A 25,475-nucleotide genomic window follows, 5' to 3' on the forward strand; every position below is an offset into this window, starting at 1 on the left:
CTTAGTACAGTGCCTGGCATATAGTAAGCATTTAACATATCTCATAATTATTATTATTATCTCAGTGTTCTCTCTCTGACAGGGTCACCAAAGAACACTTGGAGGAACTGTGTGATAGTTTTCCTCCTAGACACCCATTCTTGGTGAAGAAATACAGACAATGGAAATTCTCTTTCACCAGGCTTTGCCTCAGAAGGAAGAAGGCACCTCCCCACTAACCCACCCTTCAGTTGCCCCCACTGGTCTTTTCCAGGGTCGGCTAGGAAGCAGAGTGGCTTAGCAGATAGAGCGTGGACTTGGGAGCTAGAAGGAACTTAGTTCTAATCCCAGCTCCACCACTTGTCTGCTTTGTGACATTGGGAAAGTCACTTCACTTCTCTCTGTCTCAGTTCTCTCATTTGTAAAATGGGGATGAAGAGTGTGAGCCCCATGTGGGACATAGACTTTGTTCAACCTAACTTGCATCTACCCCAGAACTTAAAACAGTGCCAGGAACATAGTAAGCACTTACCAAGTACCATTTTTATTATTATAATTAGGAATCCCATCTATTACCAATTTGTACATTCCAAGCGCTTAGTACAGTGCTCTGCACATAGTAAGCGCTCAATAAATACTATCGAATGAATGAATCTTGGGGTGAATAAGGTGGCATTAGACTCAACGACAGAGGTGGAGCTGGAGGAGTTGAGCAGCTACATGCCTCTTGGATATTCCCCAAAACACTCACCCAAAAAACCACTGGCTTAGCTGGGCAGCCTGAATAGTCAATCAGTCAATCGTTTTTCTTGAGCATTTACTGGCTCAGTACTAAACAGTTGGGAGACTACAATATAACAGTGTAACAGACACATTCCCTGCCACAGTGAGCTTACAGTCTCGAAGCGGGAATAGAGACCAAACCATCTAAGGATTTACCATTCTGATGCAGAGGTCAAAATTAGGGACCAAGTGAGAGAGGAGAAGTGGTTCTCAGTTCCCTGGGGCCTAGACTTCCGAGCAGGTCAAAAGCACTACGCAGAGATCCAAGCCACAGACTGATTACCCTGGGGCCTAAACTCTCACCACCTGTGTGGCCCACGATGGGTAACCTCATGTCAGTTCAAGCTCTCTACCTTAATAATAATAATTCTAATAATTATGGTCCTTGTTAAGTGCTGTAACTTGTATTGTTGATGCAATAGTTGAGGTGGGATGTGATCAGTGCTTGCATCAGCGTAATAGGAGTTTTGATGGAGAGGAGGGGCTGATCTAGAGAGGTAAAGATACAACTGGCAGGATTTGGTCACAGACTGAATATGTGGATTGAATGAGAGATTATTTGCTACTTTATTCCAGGATCCAAACACCCCATGATACATATACAAAATACTCCAGGGCTAAAACTTGTACCTTATTCCCATGCAAGCAACCCAGGGGTTGCTGCGTGCTACAGATATGAAAATAATTTCCTTCCCCTTCCATCCTGGGCAAAGATTAAGCAACCCCATTTAGACTGTGAGACCGTTTTTGGACAGGGATTGTCTCTATCTGTTGCCAAATTGTACATTCCAAGCGCTTACTACAGTGCTGTCCACATTGTAAGCGCTCAGTAAATACGACTGAAAGAATAAATGAATCAACAGTGAAGGAATGGGTTTTGGAGAAAGCTCTGCCTACAGTTTGTGTCAGACTTTCAAGGCAAAGAAGATGAAAAGAAACCAAGAAGATGTTGAGAAGGAACTCAGTTTAGAAATGGATGCAGATGTCAATGAGTTAACTGCATTTCTTTGAGAACTATTGTCCTACGAGGACAATCCGATGCATCCTGTAAGTGTCAGATGAAGAAGTTGAGATTTCTCTCTTTCAGCTCAAAATTTGGGAGCAAAGGTTTTACATCAGTTTTCAAGAAACCAAGAACAAGAACCTGAAGAAGATGATGCTAGAAGGAGATGACATGCTATAAGATCTTTAAGATACAGTAGCAAATAAATAGGCAATTCTCTACTGAAGTTGAAAAGCCATTACCGCAATCAACAGAATAAGTTTCTACAAGACCTCTCTTGAATCCACCCCTTCCTCCTCATCCAAACTCTTTGTCTCCCCCTCTAGACTGTAAGCTCATTGTGGGCAGGGAATGTGTCTGTTTATTGTTGCACTGTACTCTCCCAAGTGCTTGCTACAGTGCTCTGCACACAATAAGCGCTCAATAAATACGATTAAGTGAATGAATGAAACTCCTACCATGCTGATCCAACTTCTATTTGTGGCCTTCTGCAAATAGCCATAATCGTATTACAATCCCTCACTTAATTAATTTGATATTACGCTTTGAATTTCTTGAGCAAATCCATCAGGGTCATTTACATGCTATACATGACATCCTCATATCCGAAGGTGACTGTCCCCCCATTCAAAGCCTCATTGAAGGCACATCTCCTCCAAGAGGCTTTCTGTGAATAAGGCCCCCTTTCCAGCGTGGCTTAGTGGAGAGAGCACTGGCTTGGGAGTCAGAGGTTGTGGATTCTAATCCCGGCTCCGCCACTTGTCAGCTGTGTGACTTTGGGCAAGTCACTTCACTTCTCTGTGCCTCAGTTGCCTCATCTGTAAAATGGGGATTAAGACTGTGAGCCCCATGTGGGGCGACCTGATTACCTTGTATCTACGCCAGGACTTAGAACATAGTAAGCGCTTAACAAATACCATCATTATTATTCTCCGACTCCTTTTTGTATTATGCTGACTTGCTGCCTTTGTTCTTCCCCCCTCCCATAGAACTTATGTACAAATTTATAACTAATTTATTTATATTAATATCTGTCTCCCCCTCTAGACTGTAAGCTTGTTGTGAGCAGGAAATGTGTCTGTTTATTGTTGCACTGTACTCTCCCAAGCTCTTAGTACAATGTTCTGTACAAAGTAAGTGGTCAATAAATATGATTGAATGAATGAATCAAATTGCAAGTCAGAATCACAATGAATTCATTTATTCATTCATTCAATGGCATTTATTGAGCACTTACGGTGTGCAGAGCACTGTACTAAGCACTTGGAAAGCACAATTCAGCAATAAAGTTAGACACAATCCCTGCCCACACCGGGCTTACAGTCTAGAAGGGGGAAGACACACATCAAAACAAGTATATAAGTATCGTTATAAATGAATATATGTATATATTTATATAGATATATATACACATTAAAAAAGTAAACAGGCATCCATATAAATACACAGAATTATAGATATATACATATACGCATAAGTGCTGTGGGGTGGGTAGAGGGGGGAAGAGAAAAGGGAGAGAGTTGGGGTGACGGAAGGTGGGGGGGGCTGAGATAAAGGGGGCTTAGTCTGGGAAGGCCTCTTGGAGGAGGTGAGCCTTCAGAAGGGCTTTGAAGGGAGGGAAGAGTGATTGGCGAACTTGAGAAGAGAGAGCGTTACAGGCCAGAGGTAGGACGTGGGCCAGGGGTCAACTGCGGGACAGGTGAGATCAAGGCACAGTGAAAATGTTAATACCAGAAGAGTGGAGCGTGCAGGCTGGGATGTAGAAAGAGAGAAGGGAGGTGAGGTAAGAAGGGGCAAGGTGATGGACACCTTTGAAGCCAATAGTGAGGAGTTTTTGTTTGATATGGAGGTTGATAGGCAACCACTGGACATTTTTAAGAAGGGGGGTGACGTGTCCTGAACTTGTCTGTAGAAAGATAACCTGGGCAGCGTTGTGAAGAATGGACTGAAGTGGGGAGAGGAAGGAGGTTGGGAGGTCAGAAAGGAGGCTGATGCAGTAATCCAGTTGGGACAGGATGAGTGTACTAATGTGGTATCGGTCTGGATGGAGAGGAAAGGGCAGATTTTGGCGATGTTGTGAAGGTGAGACCGGTAGGATTTGGTGACGGATTGGATATGTGGGGTGAATGAGAGAGCGGAGTCAAGGTTGACACCAAGTTTGCGAGCTTGTGAGATGGGAAGGGTGGTTGTGCCGTCCACAGCGACGGGAAAGTTCAGGAGATGACAGGGATCGGGGGGGGGAGATAAGGAGCTCTGTCTTGGACATGTTGAGTTTTAGGTGGTGGAGGATATCCAAGTAGAGATGTACTGAAGACAGGAGGAGATGAGAGCCTGGAGGAAGGGAGAGAGAACTGGGGAGGAGATATAGATTTGGGTGTCATCAGCATAGAGATAATCTGGAACAAAGTCAGCCTCTTAGTATTGATGTTATCCTCACCTCTACACAGTTATGCTGAGTGCGACATAAGAGCAGAATGAATGACAGGAGAATCCTCAGACAATAACTGCATAATGGGCTAAAAACAAGAAACTGAAAGCAGGGAGCAGAGGAAACCTTTGGAGGACAATTTGGTTTTACTATTCTACAAAACTATGCCCTGAAAAGGTGTCCTCTGCCTCAGCCAATGCCCTATCATAATTTTTTAAATGGTATTTTTTAATCGCTTACCATGTACCAAGCACTGGGATAGATACATGATAATCGGGTTGGACACAATCCCTGTCCCACATGGGGCTCACAGCCTTAATCCCCGTTTTACAGATATGGTGACTGAGGCACCGAGAAGTTCAGTGACTTGCCCAAGGTTCCATAGCAGAAGAGTGGCAGAGGTGGAATCAGAACCCAGGTCCTTCGGACTCCCAGGCCTGTGCTCTATCATTAGGCCACACTGATTCTCTATTGAAGAAATGAAAATAGGGAATCAATTGTCGAGGGCAGACCATCATGGCCTATGGCAAACAAGAAAGGAACTGCTCTTTCGAACAAAAGCTTTGTATGGTTTGTAAGGTTATTATTGAAAAATGAGACAAAAGGGCCAGAGCACAAACAGCCAGGTGGTACACACATCAACCCTGACAACACAAGGACACACACACACACACACATTTATATATAGACATGTACACTGTCCCAAACACCTATTATAGAGCCCCAAACAAGTTAGGAGACCAGTTCAGTGCTCTGTCCTTAGTTGGCACTTGAATACTATTTCAGTTGAAATAGTATTGAAATAGTTAAATCATCAATACTGATATCAGTAGGAGTCTTAAACTTGAAACATTAAAAATGAGGAATTGGGGGGGGGGGGCGCAAGAGAAACTGCATATAACAATAAAAATACATTGAGACAGTGAAAATAGTAATGGAAAGCCCAATCGGAACAGAGCCTCCTAAATAAGAGAAACAGAAACCCCCAGTAAATGTAGTAAAATGAAGGGAGCCCTTAATTTTCCACATGCTTTTGAACTGTCATTACCTGAATCTACAGTTTTGAGAACATGATTATCCACAAATTGCTCTGAAAAACAGCCTGACAATGGAATCAAAATGTTAATCGGTTCATCTGTTAATGTTAATCAGTTAAATGTTTTGTTAACTTCTATATTACCTGACTGGTTTCTCATCCATGGTGTTCCTTCTGTCAATAAGATCGTGTTCAGGTAAGAGGCATTTAGGTGATATGCACTCCAACAATCTCTGAAACTGGTGAAGGACAACTGTACCACATGCTTCAAGGTCTTCTTCTTTCAAAATGCCAGTTTGATTACAAAGGCTATAAAATAAAACAGGTGCTGCATGAAATGTTTATTTTAGCCCAGACCGACAGCTTATAGAATCTATGGGAGTTCTTCATGGTTTATTGAATAATATCTATAATATAATCTGGACATAAAAATGCAGCAACTACAATGTCTCTTGACAAAGACATAAAATAAAACAGGGTTGAAAAACATTTTATTAATCTGGCAAGAAAAGTTACTTTTTTTTTTTTTTTTTAACTCCTCAATGCCTGAAATCGTGCTCGAGCCATTTTGCAGACAATCTCAATCCATGTTCAGATTAACTGCCAATTCACAGCCCTTTATTTACGTCACTTTTCTAACAATGAAAGGCGAAGTGAGTTTTATTCTAGGTCTTCTACCCCTTATGTGAAACGGGTGCCAACTGCCAAAACTACAGACTCAGGAGCAGGCTGTATTACGCGCAGGGAACAGTAACTTTGGCTGGATGCAAAAGAATGACTCTCTTCATTTTTCTAGTCAAACCATGTGACGGGGAGACTTCCTCTAATCTGAATGGGGTTGGGGAGGGACTGGAAAGGGGAATTGAGTTTAACGCTCTTCATCTGTAAAATGTACCATCTATGAGTTAATGCCTTATCTGCGTATTCTAACAATCTATCCATTGTCTTGGCGAATCTGCCTCCTCTCCCTATAGCCAGAATAACTGGGAATTGGCTGCCTGTCTCTGTGGACAAATTGCCAAAAGGCTGCCAAAAAGTGAAGCTGTGCCTGTTTTGTGGGATGTAAACTCAGTGAACTCAACTACAAATCAGTCTTCAACACACTGGCCACTGATGGTCATCACATGGTAATGACCCAAGCAATGATCAGGTAACTGATAAATGATACCTAGCTCTGTTTTCAACAGTGAGGTTACAGGGAGTTTTCTGCGGCCTTCACAGAACTTGTCAGGCTACCAACGAGGCCAACCTGAATCTTTTCCTAGATAAAGGGGAGGGCTGGTGAAGGGTGCCACGGAAAGAGGGTAGAAAGAGGAAGGAAGGGTGGGGGAAGGAGGAGTTTGTGGCAGCTTCCCTTAAGATAGCTATCTGCATCCTCCAAATTCCCCTTTTAATGTACATCAACATTTTAACTAGGATCAAACCACTGGATGAGCTTGAGGAGAAAGGCCACTGTAAAAACCCTAAATATATCACAAGAGGGGAGATGAAAAAAGGAAAGTTTTATGGTATTTGTTAAGCGCTTTTTATATAATAATAATTAGCCATAATAATTATGGTATTTGTTAAGTGCTTACTGTGTGTCAAGCACTTTACTAAGCACTGAGATAGTTACAAGATAATCAGGTTGGACACAGCCTCGTCCCACATAGGGCTCACAGTCTAAAGTCCCATTTTACAGATGACATAACTGAGGCACAGAGAAGTTAAGTGATTTGTTCAAGGTCACATAGTAGATAAGTGGTGGAGGTGCTATTGGAACCCGTAACCGAGACCCAGTATGGTGTAGTGGATGGAGCACGGGTCTGGGAGTCAGGAAGTCATGAGTTCTAATCCCAGTTCCACCACGTGTCTGCTGGGTGATCTTGGGCAAGTCACTTAACTTTTCTGTGCCTCGGTGACCTCATCTGTAAAAAACGGGGATTGAGAGTGTGAGCCCAAAGTGGGACAGGGACTGTGTCCAACCTGATTAACTTGTATCTATTCCAGCACTCAGAACAATACTTGGTACATAATAAGCACTTAACAAGGACCGTAATTATTATTATTATTGTTATTGACCCAGGTCTTCTGACCCCCAGGCTTGTACTCTTTCCACTAGGTCACACTGCTTTTCCTTTCTAGATTCTTCTTTATTAACCAACCCAAACTAGGTAGAAATTGACTTGGCACTTACTTAATTAGCCTGGTCAGTTTTTCGGGGCTAAGGGCTGCAGTCTGATAGAGTTCCACATGCTTAGTGTTAGCTTGTTCCAGCTGGTCTTCTATGAACTGCAGCAAGTGTGAAAACCCTCGGAACGATAAACACACCCTGCAGAAAGACAAGAAGCAAAAGTGATACTGTTTAATGAATTTATTCAAGTTCACTAAAGGGATACTCTATGGTACCTGTGTGTTATCTCCCAGCACTCAGCACAGTGCTCTGAAAAATTAAGTGCTTAATAAATATGATTACTACGACTTTAGGCAAAATATAAAAAAAGCCTGACTTGAATCTTTATCACACAGTCTTTTTCGCTCACAATAAGGGACTTGGGATTTTTTTTTTTAAGAGAAACCTCTTGACAGTCCTAGAATTGAAGCAGATTCTCAGAGGCAGGAACAGAAAGAGTAAAGGGAATGAATATTCTATACATAACACTTTGCACAAGAACAACACAAAAGGTGTTATCGTCATCTTCTACTCAGCCAAACTGAGAATTACTTTTTGGCAAAAAACAACAGTTTCAACACTTCAGAAAATAAAACTTTTCTTTAACTATCTCACCACTTTCTCACATTTCTGTGAGTGTCATTTCTTTGTACACTTTGGATTCTGGGTAGCCACAAGATAGTTTTAGTTTTTCATTTGCTCAATAATGTAGCCTCAAAATTCTGTGGTAACTCCTGTTGAAAAATAGGAATGGTTTCAGATTTTACGTTTGCCTCCGGGTTTTACATTCCTAAAAGAATCAGCTTTTCAGAACACTTTTACTGTTGTGGTTATTCAGATTCCAGGACAATAAACGATTGATCTCTCACACTCTGGGTGAAGGAAAAATCAGTCTTACGTGGAAAGGGATTTTACTTGTAAAAGAACACATGGAAATGTGTTTTAAAATTGAACCAAAGGATATTAATGCCCCAAATATTCTAAGTTATTCACTGAATAACAACGTTTGACATTGCAAGAGGTTAAAGAGTGCAGAACAACTTCAGCTTAGAAAAAATGGAATAATTTTCTGAAATTCTCCTAGATGAATAAAGTTTTCCATATAGACTTTCCATATAAGAGTTTTCCAAATAAGAGATGGGACAATTAGCTCGTTGAAAGTCAGAGGCTGGGTCTTTCTTTCGCTTCTTCTGCAGATTCCCAAGAGCTTAGTACAGTGGTCTGCTTAGAGTAAGTACATAGATAATACTATTTATTGATTGCCCAACATGATATCCGACTATCCTCTCTTCCCCCAAGCCCCTGCAGAGCAAGGATCCCTTCCATCCCCAAGATTTCCACTTAAACCAGGCACCTAGATGTGCAAGGCAGGACTTCCAAAGGCACTGCTTTGGGCCGGGTGAGGTACCGGGTGAAACAGTTGGTCTCTAGGGCTCCTGATCTCTGATCCCAGTTTTCTTGATCCGCAGCCTCCATTTCCAAACAACTCAACTTTTTCTTGGCTTTCTTTCATGAAACAACTCACTAAACTTCCTCTGCAAACAGCTTCCTTTGACCAAGGATTCAGACATTTGCAGTAGATAGCCTTTGGGAGGATTTCCCTTACCCTCTCTACCTAGAGGTCGAAGATTGGAGTCTTCCTCCAAGCCTGAGAGACCTCCAGCAGCAACTCCACAGAACAGGTAAATGGATTTGCTTTATTTAGTCCTATTTCTCACTTCTTCTGTCCCTGGGTCCACCAGACAGGAAACAATAAGCCTATGTCCATGGCACTCTAAGGAGCAAACAGTCCATTTAACAATTTTATGTTCAGGAAATGATTAATTCCAGGTTAAAATTTTGCATTTGCATGTTTCACAAACTTTAGAGAGTACTGCGCACCATTTCACAAACATCAGGTTCTACATACACAAACACTGTCTTCAGCCAATGAATTGGGTGAGAAGGATGAAATTTATAAGACTAGGAATAAAACACCTTTCTCTCTCCATACAGAAATCAAACGTTCAATATGTTCTCTAAATTATTTGTGCAAAGAAACACCTGTACCTTCCAGACATAGGAAGCTCATTAGATTAAAGAATTTTCAGAACACTCCTAATCATCAGCCACCTTAGAAACCACTCTAATCATTATTTAAATGTTTAAAACCACTTGATTTATGATAGATTTTGTCTTAATTTTTTTTATAGCGGTGCTCTAAAAGAGAAAGCATTAGGCTATGTTAGGCTCTGGCACTAACTCACTGAAGGCTTTTGAGTGTCTTAATCTCAACTATAAAATGTGGGAGCATATATATATATATATTCTATACATATATGTTTGTATGTATATGTACACACACATAGATACATATATATGTTCATATATGTGTGTACATATTATTTATAACAATCACAGTCCAGTGGCTCAGGAGATAGAGATATTTAATGTAGGAAATAAATTTAATTGCTTTCTTTTTTGGGAAAGATTTATTTTCAAATAAGGTTTCTCTTGATCAAATAAGAACATAGGCCTGGAGATGAAAGTACAATTAAATTTTGTTTACAAAAGGACTACAAATCCAGGATCTGCATTTTATCTCCAAGGGATTGCCACCGTCATAATTTTTAAGTACCAATGCATTACCCCAAACCCAAAATATAATCGGTGGAGCACTTTGGGAATTCCTTAAAGCTGAACTGATACCAAACACGTTGTCCTTGTCTACTTAAAGTACAGGCCACACTTCCAGAAGCAATTACTATTTGAAATGGTTGCTTTAAAACACGATGGATGATTAATTACCCTCAGAGAACCAAATTTATAGTCAGACCTCTAGTTTTCAGGTCACCATGAAACAAATCAGTAGCTCCTTACACCACAACCAGTAGGAGAAAAATCTCCAGTGACCACCTACAGGTATAGAAATGAAACAAGGAGCCATCAGGGATTTGGGGGATAGCTGCACCTCCATAATGATGCAAATTAAGATTTAAACATTCTCACAATAGAGTCCTGCTTACCCTTTTACAGAGGTGTAAATGGCCATTCAGAATGTGATTCCAGCCCGCCTGCTTTGTTAAGGGGTTCACAGAAGAATTTCACTAAGCTTCCTTGCAGTCAAGCAACCAGCCCTTAAAAATCCGGGCAGCAAATCGTTCGGAAAGACTGCTTTCCCCAGTGCAAGGAACTGGGTTCATTTCCTCACTCTAAACCCACAAATGTTCTCTGCAAACTGCAGGAAGCAGTGGGGCAGTGGGAAAATATCCCCAAGGCTGCTTCTGGGTCAGGGGTGTTTGCCATCTCTGAAAAACGACCGCATGGACAGCTGGATAATTGCTGACATCGAAGTTTAAATTTGGGGATTTTGTTTAAGGCACAAAACAGCAGCAGAGAGGACAAACACGCACGTTGTCAAAGCAGTGTTTTCCTTTTACTGAAGTCTTACAAAACCTATATTTTAGGGGATACCTCATCTCCCATTGTGCCGCTCGCTGTGGGTGGTCTGGCCGAAAAGGGAACAGAATAATAAAAGGAGGGGAAGGAAGGACCCCGACATAAAGAAAAACAGAATGTATGACAATCTGCAGCAGGCTCTGGATCAGGGGTTAGCAAACAACGGGTCCTTCTCTTTATCCGGGTTGCTTCCTAGAAACGGTCTGATCAAGCTGACGGCTTGAATTATGTGTTACATTCTGTAGTGCACAATCCATCTGGGCTAAGTCCTCTTCAATGCAGCTGAAGCGGCACCGGCCAAACCTCTGCCTTTCTCCCGGCTGGAGTGTGGGCCTCCAAACAGTTGTTATCTTTCTAGCCCACTTTCAATCCCAGGCCTCTTCTTTCAAAAACTCCTTTATTGGAGGAACTGGGTGAGGCCGGGCGAATTTCTAATTGGGCACGATGGCTTTCGGATCTAGGTCGCCAACCCAGATCCGTCACGGCTTTACAGGTGACCAAGAGCCATTCTTCGTGGCCGTTTCCGAGTGCCCTGTTTGGAACGAATCGCTGCTCTTTTAAGTCCAGGTTTTGCGGACGATTGTGTGCGTCGTAAAACCCGGGGCCGAAACTCCCAATAATCGGTCTACTTGGCAATCTCAGCAGAGAGTGCGGAGCAAAAGGTTGGAGTAAAATGTTCCCATGTGGATCGTCTCACTGAGCGCAAGGCACTCAATCGATCAATCGACCAATGGTACTTATTATGTGCTTACTGTCTGCACAGCACTGTATTAAGCATTTGGGAGAGTTCAGTTCAAGAGAGTTGATAGACATGGTCACTGCCCACAAGGAGCTTATGGAATAGAGGGATCTCCCCCTTCAGACTCCCTCCAACAGAGAGCTGCAGGAATGCTTAGCTGGTGCTATCGCAGCATTATTAATTTTATAATCAAGATTGTAATTGTTATTCACACCTGGAGAGGCTAAAGCGGTGAATTTTGGACTGCAGGTTCTAGGAAAAAAAAAAAGTCAGAGAAGCAGCGTGGTCTAGGGGAAAGAGCACTAGAGAGTCAGAAGACCTGGATTCCAATCCCGGCTCCACCACTTACCTGCTGTGGGACCTTGGGTGAGTCACTTGACTTTTCTTATGGTATTTGTTAAGCGCTTACTATGTGTCAAGCACTGTTCTAAGCAGTGGGATAGATACAAGGGAATCAGATTGGACACAGTCCCTGTCCCGCATGGGGCAGGAAACAGGAAAACTGAGGCACAGAGAAGTCAACTGACTTGCCCAAAGTACACAGCAAGCATTTGGCAGAGCCAAGATTACAACCCAGCTCCTTTACCTCCCAGGCCCATGCTCTTCCCACTAGGCCATACTGTTGCTTCTAGTCTTCTCTTTGCCTCAGCTTCCTCATCAGAAAAATGGGAATTCAATATCTGATCTTCCTTTTCCTTAGACTGTCAACCCCATGTCCGGCACAGACTATTTGATCTGATTGTATTGTATCTACCCCAGTGCTGCTACGGAGCGTCAGGGCACACAGTAAGCACTCAACAAATGACCCCAATTATTATCATCCACCCCAGGACTCTGTCTTTGGACAGGATAATAAAAGTTGGAGGGGCTTGTTAAGCTAGACCCTCCGCCTCATGGTTAGTGATGACCCCCCCAACAATTCTAACTCTCCCCTCTATATCTCAAACTCTGTCCTTGACATTCCTAACTTTCTCTTTTACATTCCTAAATTTTATCTCGTTCATGATCTGGGGCCAAGTGGAAAGAATACAGGCCTGGGAGTCAGAGAACCTCAGCTCTAATCTCAGCTCCACCTCTTGCCTGTTGTGTGACGGTGGATAATCACTTAACTTCTCTGTGCTGCTGCTTTCGTATCTGTAAAGTGGGGATTAAATATCTGTTTTCTTTCCTGCTGAAACTGGGAGCCAAATGTGGGACAGGAAGTATGTCCAACCTGATTATCTTGTATCTGCCCCAGTGTTTAATACAGTGCTTGGTACATACTAAGCACTTAAATACCACAGTACTATTAGTATTATTATTATTATCAACATTACTGTACATGAATCAATCTAAACCCCTCCAGAGTCTTATCAGGGTTTAGTTGTTAATGAAAGAAGGGTTAGAGTTCAAACAATTATATAACTGTACATTTTAAATTGGTTAGGACTTTGAATGCCTGTCTATTACCATCCACAGTAACAGCATGGAATAGTCAAAGCAAGTTTATTTGAAAGACTAGCTTTCTAGTACACATTATGAATGTTAGATATTTTTTAACATTATGACATATAGCACTGCTAAGCCCAGAGGCTCTGGCTATGAACTGCAAATTGCACAGGAGCCAGGGTACTCTTTGGCACAAATAAAACCCTGCTTCTAACAGCCCCAGTTTCTCCCTCCAACATTCCTTTTCACTCTTGTAACACAGACACTTCTCATTCATGGATTTATCCACTCCTTTCTTTTACCTACTGTTTTCCATCTATACAACTTCTAGTGTTAGGAAATTCCATGTTTACCTCCCTCTGTTCATATTCCTAGATTGGTCACACCCTCTTTTTAGAAAACCACTTATCAAAAAGCCACCAAACACCTCTTATTAAACATTTACAAAAACTTGACATCATGATACATCTCAATTATCTCCTGACCCATCAAAGTTATTTTAATAAACTCTGTCCAGGGACTATACTCAACCCGTAAAAATTTAACAATCCGAGGGACCAGAAAAATTCATCTTTTAAAGTCATAAAATCCCCCAAACCTCTCAGTGAAGACAAAATGGAAGCTTCAATATTTATTGTTTTTATTATTTTCACTGCACTTTTGGATTAGAGACTTCTGAGTTGGTTTGCTTTTGACTGTTGAGCACCTTTCTGCTTTCAGACAAAGACAACATTTCTGGAAATGCAGAAACAGGCTTTAGCCTGTATGCACTCTCTTCTCAAGAAAAGTATTCTAAGGGCTTTTCCACATGCAGGCAGCAGCCAAGTGGTCTCGGAGCTTTATGAGTCCCTTAGTGCTTACTGACGAGTAAGTCTGAAAAGCCTCCTTCAGAGATATTGTGGTCTTCTGGGTCAAAAACAGGTTTCAGAAACTTTCATGAATGAAAATTTGCAGGGTAGCCTTGTGCAGCTGACCACAAGCCAACCATCCTTTACCATTCACCTCAGCAGATGAAAGAATAGCCATTGTAAAAAGTCCTCCAAAACATATTTACATAATGGGATTTAATTGCTTCCAAAGAGCTGCTATTTGCAATTGGGTATGTAATTAGGAAATCATCTGAACATTAATATGTTTTCATAGGAGTTCAAGTCTTCATTTAAGGAAGGCTCCCCCCGACCCCAAATCCATATTAGAATTACGTTAGGGGTCATGGGCAAGCAAAAATCACTCGCTCCACTTCACAAGCTCTTGGTGATGAAGCATGCAAAGTGGAGATTCTCTTTACTGCCAAACTCACTGAGTATCCTAATGGCAAAGATATTTTTTAAGGGTAAAAAATGATCGCTGAAGGGGAAACTTCCAGCTGCCTCTCTCTGGTCCTAGTGATGGCATTTGTTAAGAGCTTTACCACGTGCCAGGCACTGTTTCTAAGCGTTGGGGTAGACACAAGGTAATCAGATTGGACGTCGGGGTAGATACAAGGTAATCAGGTTGGACACGGTCTCTGTCCCACGTTGGGCTCACCGTCTCGATCCCCATTCCTCAGAGATGAAGCCACTGAGGCACAGAGATGATTAATGCCTTGCCAAAGGTCACACAGCAGACAAGTGGCAGAGCTGAGATTAGTACACATGACCTTCTGACTCTCCGGCCCATGCTCTATGCACTAGGCCATGCTGCATGGGCAGGAGGAAAGGGATAGCCAACTGGGGATTCCTGAGGATGCAGCCTGTCGACCCCCCCACCGTCTTGCATGGTGGGGGCAAATGACCACCAACACCCGGAAGCCTATGAGAGTGTTGAACCAATCCTCCAAATGGATGTGAGCCACTGCTGACTGTGCCCCAACTGCTCGATCGCATGACCACGAGAGTCCTCCGGTATCGCGGTTCCCGGGGCCCCTCACTGTCCTCTACTGGACCACCATGCAACCGCCCAGGGATGCCACGTAGGCTTCCCTCTGCATCACGGTGGAACAACCTTCCCGACCTTCCCTGTGCCACCCGGCAGGATAGAGCAAAGCAGCTGCAGCCTGGGGCCGCCCCTGCAGAACCTCGGGAAGGCTACGGCGGCCGCTGCTGAAGCGCTCTCTGCGGCTGCGGTTGTGACTGTAGACTCTGAGACACGAGGAGCCTGAAATTCTGCTCCTCCCGCCACAGCTCCCTACTGATCTTTGTCTTCATGTTGTCTTAGCGTTTTGTTTCATTTCTCCTTAGGTATCTATGGCCAGTTCCCTCTTCCCCATTCTATTTTTTATTCATTCAATCATATTTCTTGAGCACTTATTGTGTGCAGAGCATTATACTAAGGGCTTGGAATGCACAATTCGGCACCAGATAGAGACAATCCCTGTCTAACAACGAGCTCACAGTTCTATTTACCGCTATTGTTTTTGTCCGTCTCCCCCGACTAGACTGTAAGCCCGTCAATGGGCAGGGATTGTCTCTATCTGTTGCCCAACTGTACATTCCAAGCGCTTAGTACAGTGCTCTGCACATAGTAAGCGCTCTATAAATACTATTGAATGAATGAATGAATAAAAGGGGGAGACAGACAACAAAACAAGTAGTCAGTCAGTAGTTAGATTGTGAACCATCTGAGAGACAAGAACCATGTCCAATTTTCACTTGTGTATGCCTTTCCAGCCCTTATTACAATGTTCAGCATACAGTAAGCACTGAATACTATCACTACTACTGCTAGAAATTTATGGGCCTTGGCTATGGATGCAGATTAGGTAGCTGGACACCTACACTTTAAACAAACATTTAAAAGGTACCGGGTCAATCCGTTAATAATGAAAGAGCTACAATTGGGGAAAGAGACGATGTTCATGCCGGGTAATTTATTACTTTGTTTAACCAGATAGAAAGGACAGGGCCCTTCACCTTCACCTCTACTGAATTAAGAACCCTCACTTCTCTCCAAACACGCAACTAGAGAATTGCATTCTTCAACAGGATAAAGAATGCCGTAGCTTTTAACTTAAAGCTTTATTTCAGGCCCATACTTATGTCAACATATTACTACCATTTTGGGCTTCAGCTTTTAGAGGGGCAGACTATTTCTGTGTGTTCACAGGGATTACGTTTGAAAACACTCAAAACAAAAGCAAAGGTAATCAACATGGATTATTTGATTTAAGCTTTAGGACAGTTCCCCTCCATCTCATCAAAACTGGCAAACAAATTAATGTGAATTTTCACAGAAAAAAAGAAATGCACTGAACTAATGCTAGTAGACTGCTTGAAAATCATAAAAGACTGGAAAGTCAATTAAGGCAAGGACTACTTAAATCTCACTTTGGAGCCTTTGATTTAAAGATGAATGTTCCATCCGAGAGACTCAAAACAGTCAGATTCTTCACAAAAGTACCGGAATGCAAGTTAATTTTGTCTTACTCTGAATATTAATATCTCTCTCCCTGTCTAGACTGTAAGCTCACTGTGGACAGGGACTGTGTCTACTGACCCTGTTGTACTGTACTTTCCCAAGCACTTAATACAGTAAGTGCTCAATAAATACCATTGATTGATTGATTTTTATCATGCCTCATCTACTTTTCCTACTTGCGAATGCCCCTCTAAGCCTGCCCCTCAAAGTAAAAAAAACTCTTCCCAACCCGACTTGGAAATTTGCTTCTCAAAGTTCTTCAGGATTAACAGACCAATCACTGGAGGCTACTTCCTACAGATTTAAAAAATACATGAATACGCTCATGTATTTATTCAAATTGTCCTTCAAGTTTACAGAAAACATTACTGAAGATGACACTGAATCAGGACGCTGCAGTTGGTAAAATCTACAATCTGAGAAGCAGCGTGGCTCAGTGGAAAGAGCACGGGCTTTGGAGTCAGGGCTCATGAGTTCGAATCCCAGCTCTGCCACTTGTCGGCTGTGTGACTGTGGGCAAGTCACTTAACTTCTCTGTGCCTCAGTTCCCTCATCTGTAAAATGGGGATTAAGACTGTGAGCCCCACGTGGGACAACCTGATTCCCCTATGTCTACCCCAGTGCTTAGAACAGTGCTTGGCACATAGTAAGCGCTTAACAAATAATAACATTATTAAAATCAAGACCAAGAGACAAAGATGACAATAGGAAAAATGTAAGAGAAATGGAGGAGAATGGAATAGGGTTATTGGGATTAGGCACATTAGGAGAAAAAGGAAAAATAGGGGGTGAGAGAGAGAAGACAGAGGATAGGGAGAGAAAGCAAGGGATAAAGACAGTGAGGTAAGAGATACTGAAGGAAAATAAAAAAGCAGAAACCGCACTTCACTTTTCCCACCTTCTCAGCTGGTGTCTATTCTTATTAATCTATAAATCAGTGATATATCTTAATTAATGTTGGTACTTGTTAAATGCTTACTATGTGCAGAGCACTGCTCTAAGCGCTGGGGGAGACAGAGGGTCATCAGGTTGTCCCACATGAGGCTCAAATCAATCCCCATTTTACAGATGAGGGAACTGAGGCACAGAGAAGTAAAGTGACTTGCCCACAGTCACACAGCTGACAAGTGGCAGAGCCGGGATTCGAACTCATGACCTCTGACTCCCAAGCCCGGGCTCTTTCCACTGAGCCACGCTGCTTCTTGGGTGCTTACTGTGTGCAGAGCACTGTACTAAGGATCTGGGAGAGTGCAATGCAATAGAGTTGGTAGACCCATTACCTGCTGTCAAGGAACGTACGGTCTAGAAGGGGAGCCGAACAATGACAAATAAATTACAGTTAAGTACGTTAGTGCTGTGGGGCTGAGGGTGAAGTGAATACCAAATGCTTGAAAGGTACAGATGTAAGTGCACAGGCAACACAGAAGGGAGAGAGAGTAGGGGAAAGAAGGGTTTAATCCGGGGAGGCCTCTTGGAGGAGGTGACTAAGTTCCGTTTTACTTGCAAGAAGAGGGGCTTCTCCAATTTATCTTTCAAGTGTAGGTGGATCTCCAAGAGCCACGTGTACTGCTATTGGAAGTCTGGAGATGGGTCTTTTGAGGCATCAAAATTAGCAATGGAGAGGAGGGTCGCCTGCCTTTCAGAAGTGAGTACCAGCTGGCACGAGTTGGCTGCCTTTGTGCAGCTCACATGACATGTTTTTTGTCTCCTGCTAGGGCCTGGAGTTTCTCCTGAGCAACACTACCTTCCCGCAGGTCTTCACCTCACCCTCAGCCCCACAGTCCTTCTGTTCATAGCTGGAATTTATTTATTTCCTTATTTTAATGTCCGTCTTCCCCTGTAGATGTAAAACTCCTTGTGGGCGGGGAATGTATCTACTAACTCTGTTGTACTGTTCTCTCTCAAACGCTTAGTACAGTGCTCTTCACTCAGTAACCATTCCACAGATATCACTGATTGACGGATTTATTGACTCTGCTATTTCCGGCTCTTCGGGACTCCAGTCTGACCTTAGTTCCCGGGGGATGGCGCCTCACGGGATGGTCTCTCTCTGCTAGTGCTTGTCCATCCACTGCTGCATCAAACAGAAACTCCTCACCATTCGCTTTAAAGCAATCCATCCCCTTGCCCCCTCCTACCTCACTTTGCTACTCGCCTACTACAACCCAGCCCACTCACTTCGCTCTTCTAAAGCCAGCATTTTCGCTGTATCTCCATCTCGCCCACATCCTGCCTCTGGCCTGCAACGCCCTCCCTCCTTCATATTCATCAGACAATTACTTTCCCCACCTTCGAAGCCTTATCGAAGGCGCATCTCCTCCAAGAGGCCTTCCCCGACCAAGCCCTCTTTTCCTTTTCGTCCGCTCCCTTCTGCGTCACCCTGACTTGCTCCATTTATTCATTCCCCCTCCCGGCCCCACAGCACATATGTACATATTTGTAATTTATTTAGCTATATTACTGCCTGTCTCCCCCTGTAGACTGTAAGCTCGTTGTGGGCAGGAAATGTATCTATTATATTGTAATTTCTCAGCTGCTTAGTACAGGCTGTGCATAGAGCCGGTCACCAGTCCCCTGTCCCTGTTTTTATTTTTAGATTGTGAGCCCCCAGAAGGACAGGATCCATGTCTTCCTAACTGCGTATTCTCTCCCAGTGCTTAGTACAGTGCTTGGCACAGAGCAAACGGTTTATAAATACTACTACTATTATCACTACTCCAACTCCATTGTATTGTACTCTCCCAAGTGCTTAGTACAGTGCTTTGCTCATAGTAAGTGCTCAATAAATACAATCGATTGGTTCATATGTAACACACCACCACCATCTCTCCTTCTTCAAATCTTTACAAAAATCACATGTCCTCCAGAAAGTCTCACCGACTCTAACGTCTCCATTTCCCCACCTTCTCGCGCCTTCTTCTGTGTCAACTATACACTTGGATGTGTATATCTTGAGCATTTTAATTATTTCCCCACCTCACATCAACCTTAACCTTGATATTCTACTCCAACCCCAAAGCATTTTTTATGGCATTTGTTAAGCACTTACTATGTGTCAGGCACTGTACGAAGCACCAAGAGAGATAGCCTCCTTGCTGACCTCCCAGCCTCCTGTCTCTCTCCACTCCAGTCCATACTTCACTGTACTGCCCGGATCATTTTTCTACTAGAACATTTAAGCAGCGTGGCTCAGTGGAAAGAGCATGGGCTTGGGAGTCAGAGGTCATGGGTTCAAATTCTGGCTCCGCCACCTGTCAGCTGTGTGACTTTGGGCAAGTCATTTAACTTCTCTGGGCCTCAGTTACCTCATCTGTAAAATAGGGATTAAGACTGTGAGCCCCACGTGGGACAACCTGATCACCTTGTATCCTCTCCAGCGCGTAGAACAGTGCTTTGCACACAGTAAGCGCTTAACAAATGCCATCATTTTTCGTTTAGACTGTGAGCCCGTCACTGGGCAGGGATTGTCTCTATCTGTTGCCGAACTGTACATTCCAAGCGCTTAGTGCAGTGCTCTGCACATAGTAAGTACTCAATAAATACTATTGAATGAATGTATGAATGAACATGTTTACCCACTCCTCAAAAACGTCCAGTAGTCGTCCATCCACTTCCGCAACAAACAAAACTCACCATCGGCTTCAAAGCATTCGACCACCTTGCCCCCTCTTACCTCACCTAGCTACTCTCCTACTACAACCCAGCCTGTGCAGCTTGCTCCTCTAGCGCTAACCTTCTCATTGCAGCTCGATCTTGTCTTTCTCGCCTTCGACCCCTCGCTCACGTCCCGTCCCTGGCCTGGAACGCCCTCCCCCGGAAATCCGACAATTACTCTCCCTTGCTTCAAATCTTTATTGAAGGCAAGTCTCCTCCAAGAGGCCTTTCCTAAGCCCCTCTCTCCTCTTCTCCCACTCCCTTGTGCACCGCCCTAACTCCCTTCATCTTTGCCCCCTCCCAGCCCCACAGCACTTTTGTACATATCTGTCATTTATTTATTTCTATTAACGTCTGTCTTCGCCCCCTTGATGGGGAAGCTCATCGTGGGCAGGGAATGTGCCTGTCTATTGTTGTACTGTAATCTCCCAAGCGCCCTAGTACAGTACTCTGCACACGGTAAGCGCTTAATAAATATGACAATGAATGAATGGATGCAAATTAAACTAGACACCGTCCATGGTCCATAAGGGGCTTACAGTCTTAATACCCATTTTACAGGTAAGGTAACTGAGGCAAAGAGAAGTTTTGTGATTTGCCCAAGGTCACACAGCAGAGAAGTGGTGGAGCCAGGATGAGAACCCAGGTCCTTTTGACCCCCAGGCAAATCCTTAAACTCTGCTGTTTCCCTTACCTGCGTTTTATTTTAAAGTCTGTCTCCCCCTTCAGTCTGTAAATCCTTTGTATTGAGCTCTCCCAAGTACTTAGTACAGGGCTCTGCACACAGTAAATTCTCAATAAATATCATTGATTGACTGATAAAAGATCATTTTAATTTGTCACTGGCAAGAAGAAAGCACATAGGTCATTCAGAAGCTTGAGATGAAGAACTGAAGGTGAGACAATTGAATCGTATTATGATGGAAGGGTTGAGGTGGTTGAAGGGTGGTTTGGGGTTAAAACAAAGGGAAAAATCAAGTGCAGGAAAAATCAGGGAAAAGAAGAAGAAAAAAGGAAAATGGAGACAGAGAGAGAGAGAGAGAGCAAGACACAAGGAGAACAAAGGCAAGATAAAAAGAGAGAGGCCCATCCTGCATGCTCTAAGATTCTCAGACTGATAAGTGACCTTGCTAACCGAAAGAAAACTAATATCTAGGTCTTGAATGGGAAGGAAAGTGGCCAAGATAAGTGAAGACCTAGATAATCAGAGCTAGAAAATCTATCCTCAGTATTATAGATCCAGCCCAGTTTTGAATCTCTTTCCAACTGAAATTCTCCATCTCTCCTTGATTCCCCATCTTTAAGCTTCCTTTAAAATCTAAATATTTCAAACACTTCTCGGTATCTTTTTAGTCACTGGAACTTTTGCCCACTGGCATTCATCATTTCACAGAAACAGGCCTTGTTTTCCAAACACATTTTCAGTCCTTCCACTTCTGGGGTTTTGCTTTTAAAAGTTGTCTATTTCAACCATTTTTTGTGGGGGGAGGGTTAGGCTGTTCAATACATTCAATTCTGCCATAACATGCGCTTTCACTATACATTTTGGCTACAGTGGAGGCAGAATCCGGGAATATTCCTCTGAAAATATTCTTCTGACTGGCCACAGTGACAGAAAAAATAGCTGTGCACACGCAAATAGCATTAGATTATAGAGTGAGTTTTCCTTATCCCAAAGTTTTGAAAGGACATCACCCTCAGTTACAAAAGAACGGGGTGTGCACTCTTCACCTTTCTAGCAAAGCGCCAGAAAACGGTGCACTAGCGAACATCTTCAGACACAATGCTTGGCTAAAAATCAGAAAATTAAGAAAAGGCAACCTCTTCAGACGTTTAGTGATGAGTTGCACCTGACACCAGAGCCCCTTGCCCAGTGAAATGAAGACTGTTTCAGGTATGTTTTCTATTTCTCTTTTCAGCCTCCCTGGGAAGCAGGTCAGAATTATTACCTCCATCTGTATGGGCAGAGAAAGATGTAGGAAGGGTCAAATAGCTGATCAGGGCACCTATGGTGCTCGTGGAGGGCTGGGCTGGGAAGAATTGTCTTGGTCCAGGCTCCCAACTCTCTGGCCAATTTCCAAACCTAGAGGCCTCTGTTTGGCCACCTGCTCCCACCTCACGGCCCAGAGCCTCATGCCACTGGGCACCCAGACTATGGAGTTTCCCCCAACCACTGCAGGACTGAAGCCTTCCTATAATAACGATAGTATTTGTTAAGTGCTTACTACGCGTCAAGCTCTGTGCTGGGATAGGTACAAACTGATCAGGTTGGACACAGTCCCTGTCCCATGTGGTACAGATGTGGATAACTGAGGCCCAGAGAAGTGAAGTGACTTGCCCAAGGTCATACAGCAGACAAGCGGAAGAGCTGAGATTAGAACCCATGACCTTCTGACTCCCAGGCCCGGGCTCTTCATTCATTCATTCAATCGTATTTATTGAGCCCTTACTGTGTCAGAGCACTATACTAAGCGCTTGGGAAGTACAATTCAGCAACAAATAGAGACAATCCCCGCTCACTGTGGGCTCACAGTCTAGAAGCGGGGAGATCTACTAGGCCATGCTGCTTCCCTAATGATAGCTTTCCTATCAGTTAGAGAGCTGGGCAAGCTGCTGCCCTAAGTACCTTGATCTATTGTACTCTCCAAGCGCTGAGGACAGTGCTCTGCACAGAGTAAATACTCAATTGCTACTATTTATTGATTGACTGACTCTGACCTGGAACAGTGTGGAGCCTAGGAATACCTCCCCACCCCCCACACCACTAGCACTGCTGTGTCACAGATCTTCACACTGTCATTTTGGATGTCTAAATTTGCAAATTATCATTCGTAATGTATTGTTATTGTTCTACATATTGGCCTACCCCAGTTTAGAATATGGGGGAAAAGGACTGTGTCTGATCTGATTAGCTTGCGTTTGCTCCAGAGATTAGCACGTCGTTTGGCACATAGTAAACACTCAACCTCTACCAGCCAAGCCTCACTATCCTTGTGGGCAGGAAATGTGTCTCTTAAAGTGTTATACTGTACTCTCCCAAGGGCTCTTTACAGTGCTCTGCACACATTAAGCTCTCCATCAATATGATTGATTTCATTCAGCGCTTAGAACAGTGCTTGGCACATAGTAAGCGCTTAACAAATGTCATCATTATTATTCATTCCATATTTATTGAGCACTTATTGTGTGCAGAGCTTGGGAGAGTACAATATAACAGTAAGTTATATATTGTTATATATGTTATATTAAGCGCTCAATAAGTATGATTGAATGAACAATAAACAGACACATTCCCTGCCCACAGCGATTGATTGGTTGATTGTTATTTACCTGATTTCTTCAGTGGGCCAATATCTTTACTCCAAGCCACATTCTGGAGGAAGAGCACTGATTTCTTTTGAAGAAGGGAATTTTTACTGAGAATGCCACAACTGTTTCAGGAGGTTGAAAAGCCGCCTTCTTTTGAGGAAATAATAATGCTGGTATTTGTTAAGCGCTTACTATGTGCACAGCACTGTTCTAAGCGCTGAGGTAGATACAGGCTAATCAAGTTGTCCCACGTGAGGCTCACGGTTAATCCCCATTTTACAGATGAGGGAATTTAGTCCCAGAGAAGTTATGTGACTTGCCCACAGTCACACAGCTGGCAAGTGGTGGAGCCGGCATTCGAACCCATGACCTCTGCCTCCCAAGTTGGGGCTCTTTCCACTGAGCCACGCTGCTTCCCAAGAAGGACAACTGACAGGTGGGACCACAGGCGGGCTCTTGGCTCTTTGTTTCTACTGCAGAGACAACCCCCGGGTGTACTGCTGAGAGAATACAAAGCTAAGAATCAGCACGGTATAGTGGATAGAGCCCGGGCCCGGGAATCAGAAGGTCATGGGTTCTAATCCCGGCTCCGCCACTTGTCTGCTGCAGTCCAGGAACTGTACTGAGCCCTTGGGAGAGTACAATATAACACTGTGATAGACACATTTCCTGCCCACAAGGATAGTAAAGGCTTGGCTGGTAGTGGTTGAGTGTACTTGAGTGAAGGCCCTTCACTTCTCTGCGCCTCAGTTACCTCATCTGTAAAATAGGGGATTGAGACTGTGAGTACCATGTGGGACAGGGACCGTGTCCAACCCAATTTGCTCGTATTTATCCCAGCGCTTAGTACAGTGCCTGGCACACAATAAGTGCTTAGCCAACACCACTATTATTATTATAACTAATAATAATAAAGCTGCAGGGAGCTCCTTCCCAAATCCCGGGGCACTGGCACCTTGAATCACATCCAGAACCTTGGCCTTGGAGCATCTCCTCTGCCTTGGTCCCTGAAAGAATGCGGAACTCAGGGGACTCCATCTTTCCGTGTCTTATGGAGCTGGATGAGTGTTGGCCCGTTTCAAGAGGAGATATGGACTGTCACTCAGTGGGGGTTGACAAAAGGACTGCAGGCTCAGTCAGTAAGGGGAGATAGGAGCCTTTTCCAAGAATTCTAACTCGGGAAGGTGCTTAACCCGGCAGCAATCCGGTATTCCAGGAAGGAGCCAAGATGGGTCCGCCAATTCAGCCCCCGGTTAGAGAGGAGCTGGGAGTGTTTCCAGCAAGGCAGCAGGACGGGTTTCTGGGGAGGGTTCATCTCTACCGACTCTACTGAATTGTAGTCTCCCAAGCTCCTAGTACAGTGCTCAACAAACCGATCACTTTGGTTGCAGAAGAGGCCTAGTGAGGATGGGATCTCCCGGAGAGCTCCACTGAGTTGCGAGGGATAATAATAATAACGTTGGTATTTGTTAAGCGCTTACTATGTGCAGAGCACTGTTCTAAGTGCTGGGGTCGATGCAGGGTAATCAGGTTGTCCCATGTGAGGCTCACAGTCTTAATCCCCTTTTTACAGATGAGGGAACTGAGGCCCAGAGAAGTTAAGTGATTTGCCCACAGTCACACAGTTGACAGGTGGCAGAGCCGGGATTCGAACCCATGACCTCTGACTCCCAAGCCCGGGTTCTTTCCACTGAGCCACGCTGCTTCTCAGGAACAGGAATGGCACCAGCTTAACTAAGTAGTAGTAATAACATATACTGAGCACCCCTTGAGTTCTCAAACTCTTGGGAAGTATGAAACAAGCAAGTGACGCACTACCTATCCACAGAGAGCTTCGTCTCAAAGTGGGAAGACCAACCCTAGAAATAGAGAAAGCCCTAGAAACAGAGAGGCAGCATGGCGTAGTGGGTGGAGCGTGGGTCACGGAGTCAGAAGGTCATGGGTTCTAATCCCAGCTCTGCCACTCGTCTGCTGTGTGAACTTGGGCAACTCATTAGACTGTGCGCCCGTCGTTACCTATTCCATTCCTGGCTTGGGGAGTGGCTAGTGAGTGGAAGATGATCTGTTACACATCAAAACTTTACTGTGCTGGGCAGCGGGGGCATGGAAGAGAGTCAAAGGCAGAGACTC

At 43.8% G+C, this 25,475-nt stretch overlaps 1 protein-coding gene across 4 annotated transcripts in view; it reads right to left on the bottom strand.

Moving 5' to 3' along the window:
* The window catches only part of KIZ (kizuna centrosomal protein), a 144,377-nt gene that overhangs the window by 65,785 nt on the left and 53,117 nt on the right, over positions 1 to 25,475 (bottom strand). For all 4 annotated transcript variants that reach the window (XM_029067316.2, XM_029067322.1, XM_029067328.2 and 1 more), the window contains 2 exons: positions 7,406 to 7,540; positions 5,374 to 5,538 (listed from right to left, as the gene is read on the bottom strand). In XM_029067316.2, the coding sequence (XP_028923149.1) occupies positions 5,374 to 5,538; positions 7,406 to 7,540 (300 nt within the window). The remainder of the gene's footprint in view (positions 1 to 5,373; positions 5,539 to 7,405; positions 7,541 to 25,475) is intronic.

Source organism: Ornithorhynchus anatinus, chromosome 1, assembly GCF_004115215.2.
Source record: "Ornithorhynchus anatinus isolate Pmale09 chromosome 1, mOrnAna1.pri.v4, whole genome shotgun sequence".
NCBI classification, from domain to species: domain Eukaryota; kingdom Metazoa; phylum Chordata; class Mammalia; order Monotremata; family Ornithorhynchidae; genus Ornithorhynchus; species Ornithorhynchus anatinus.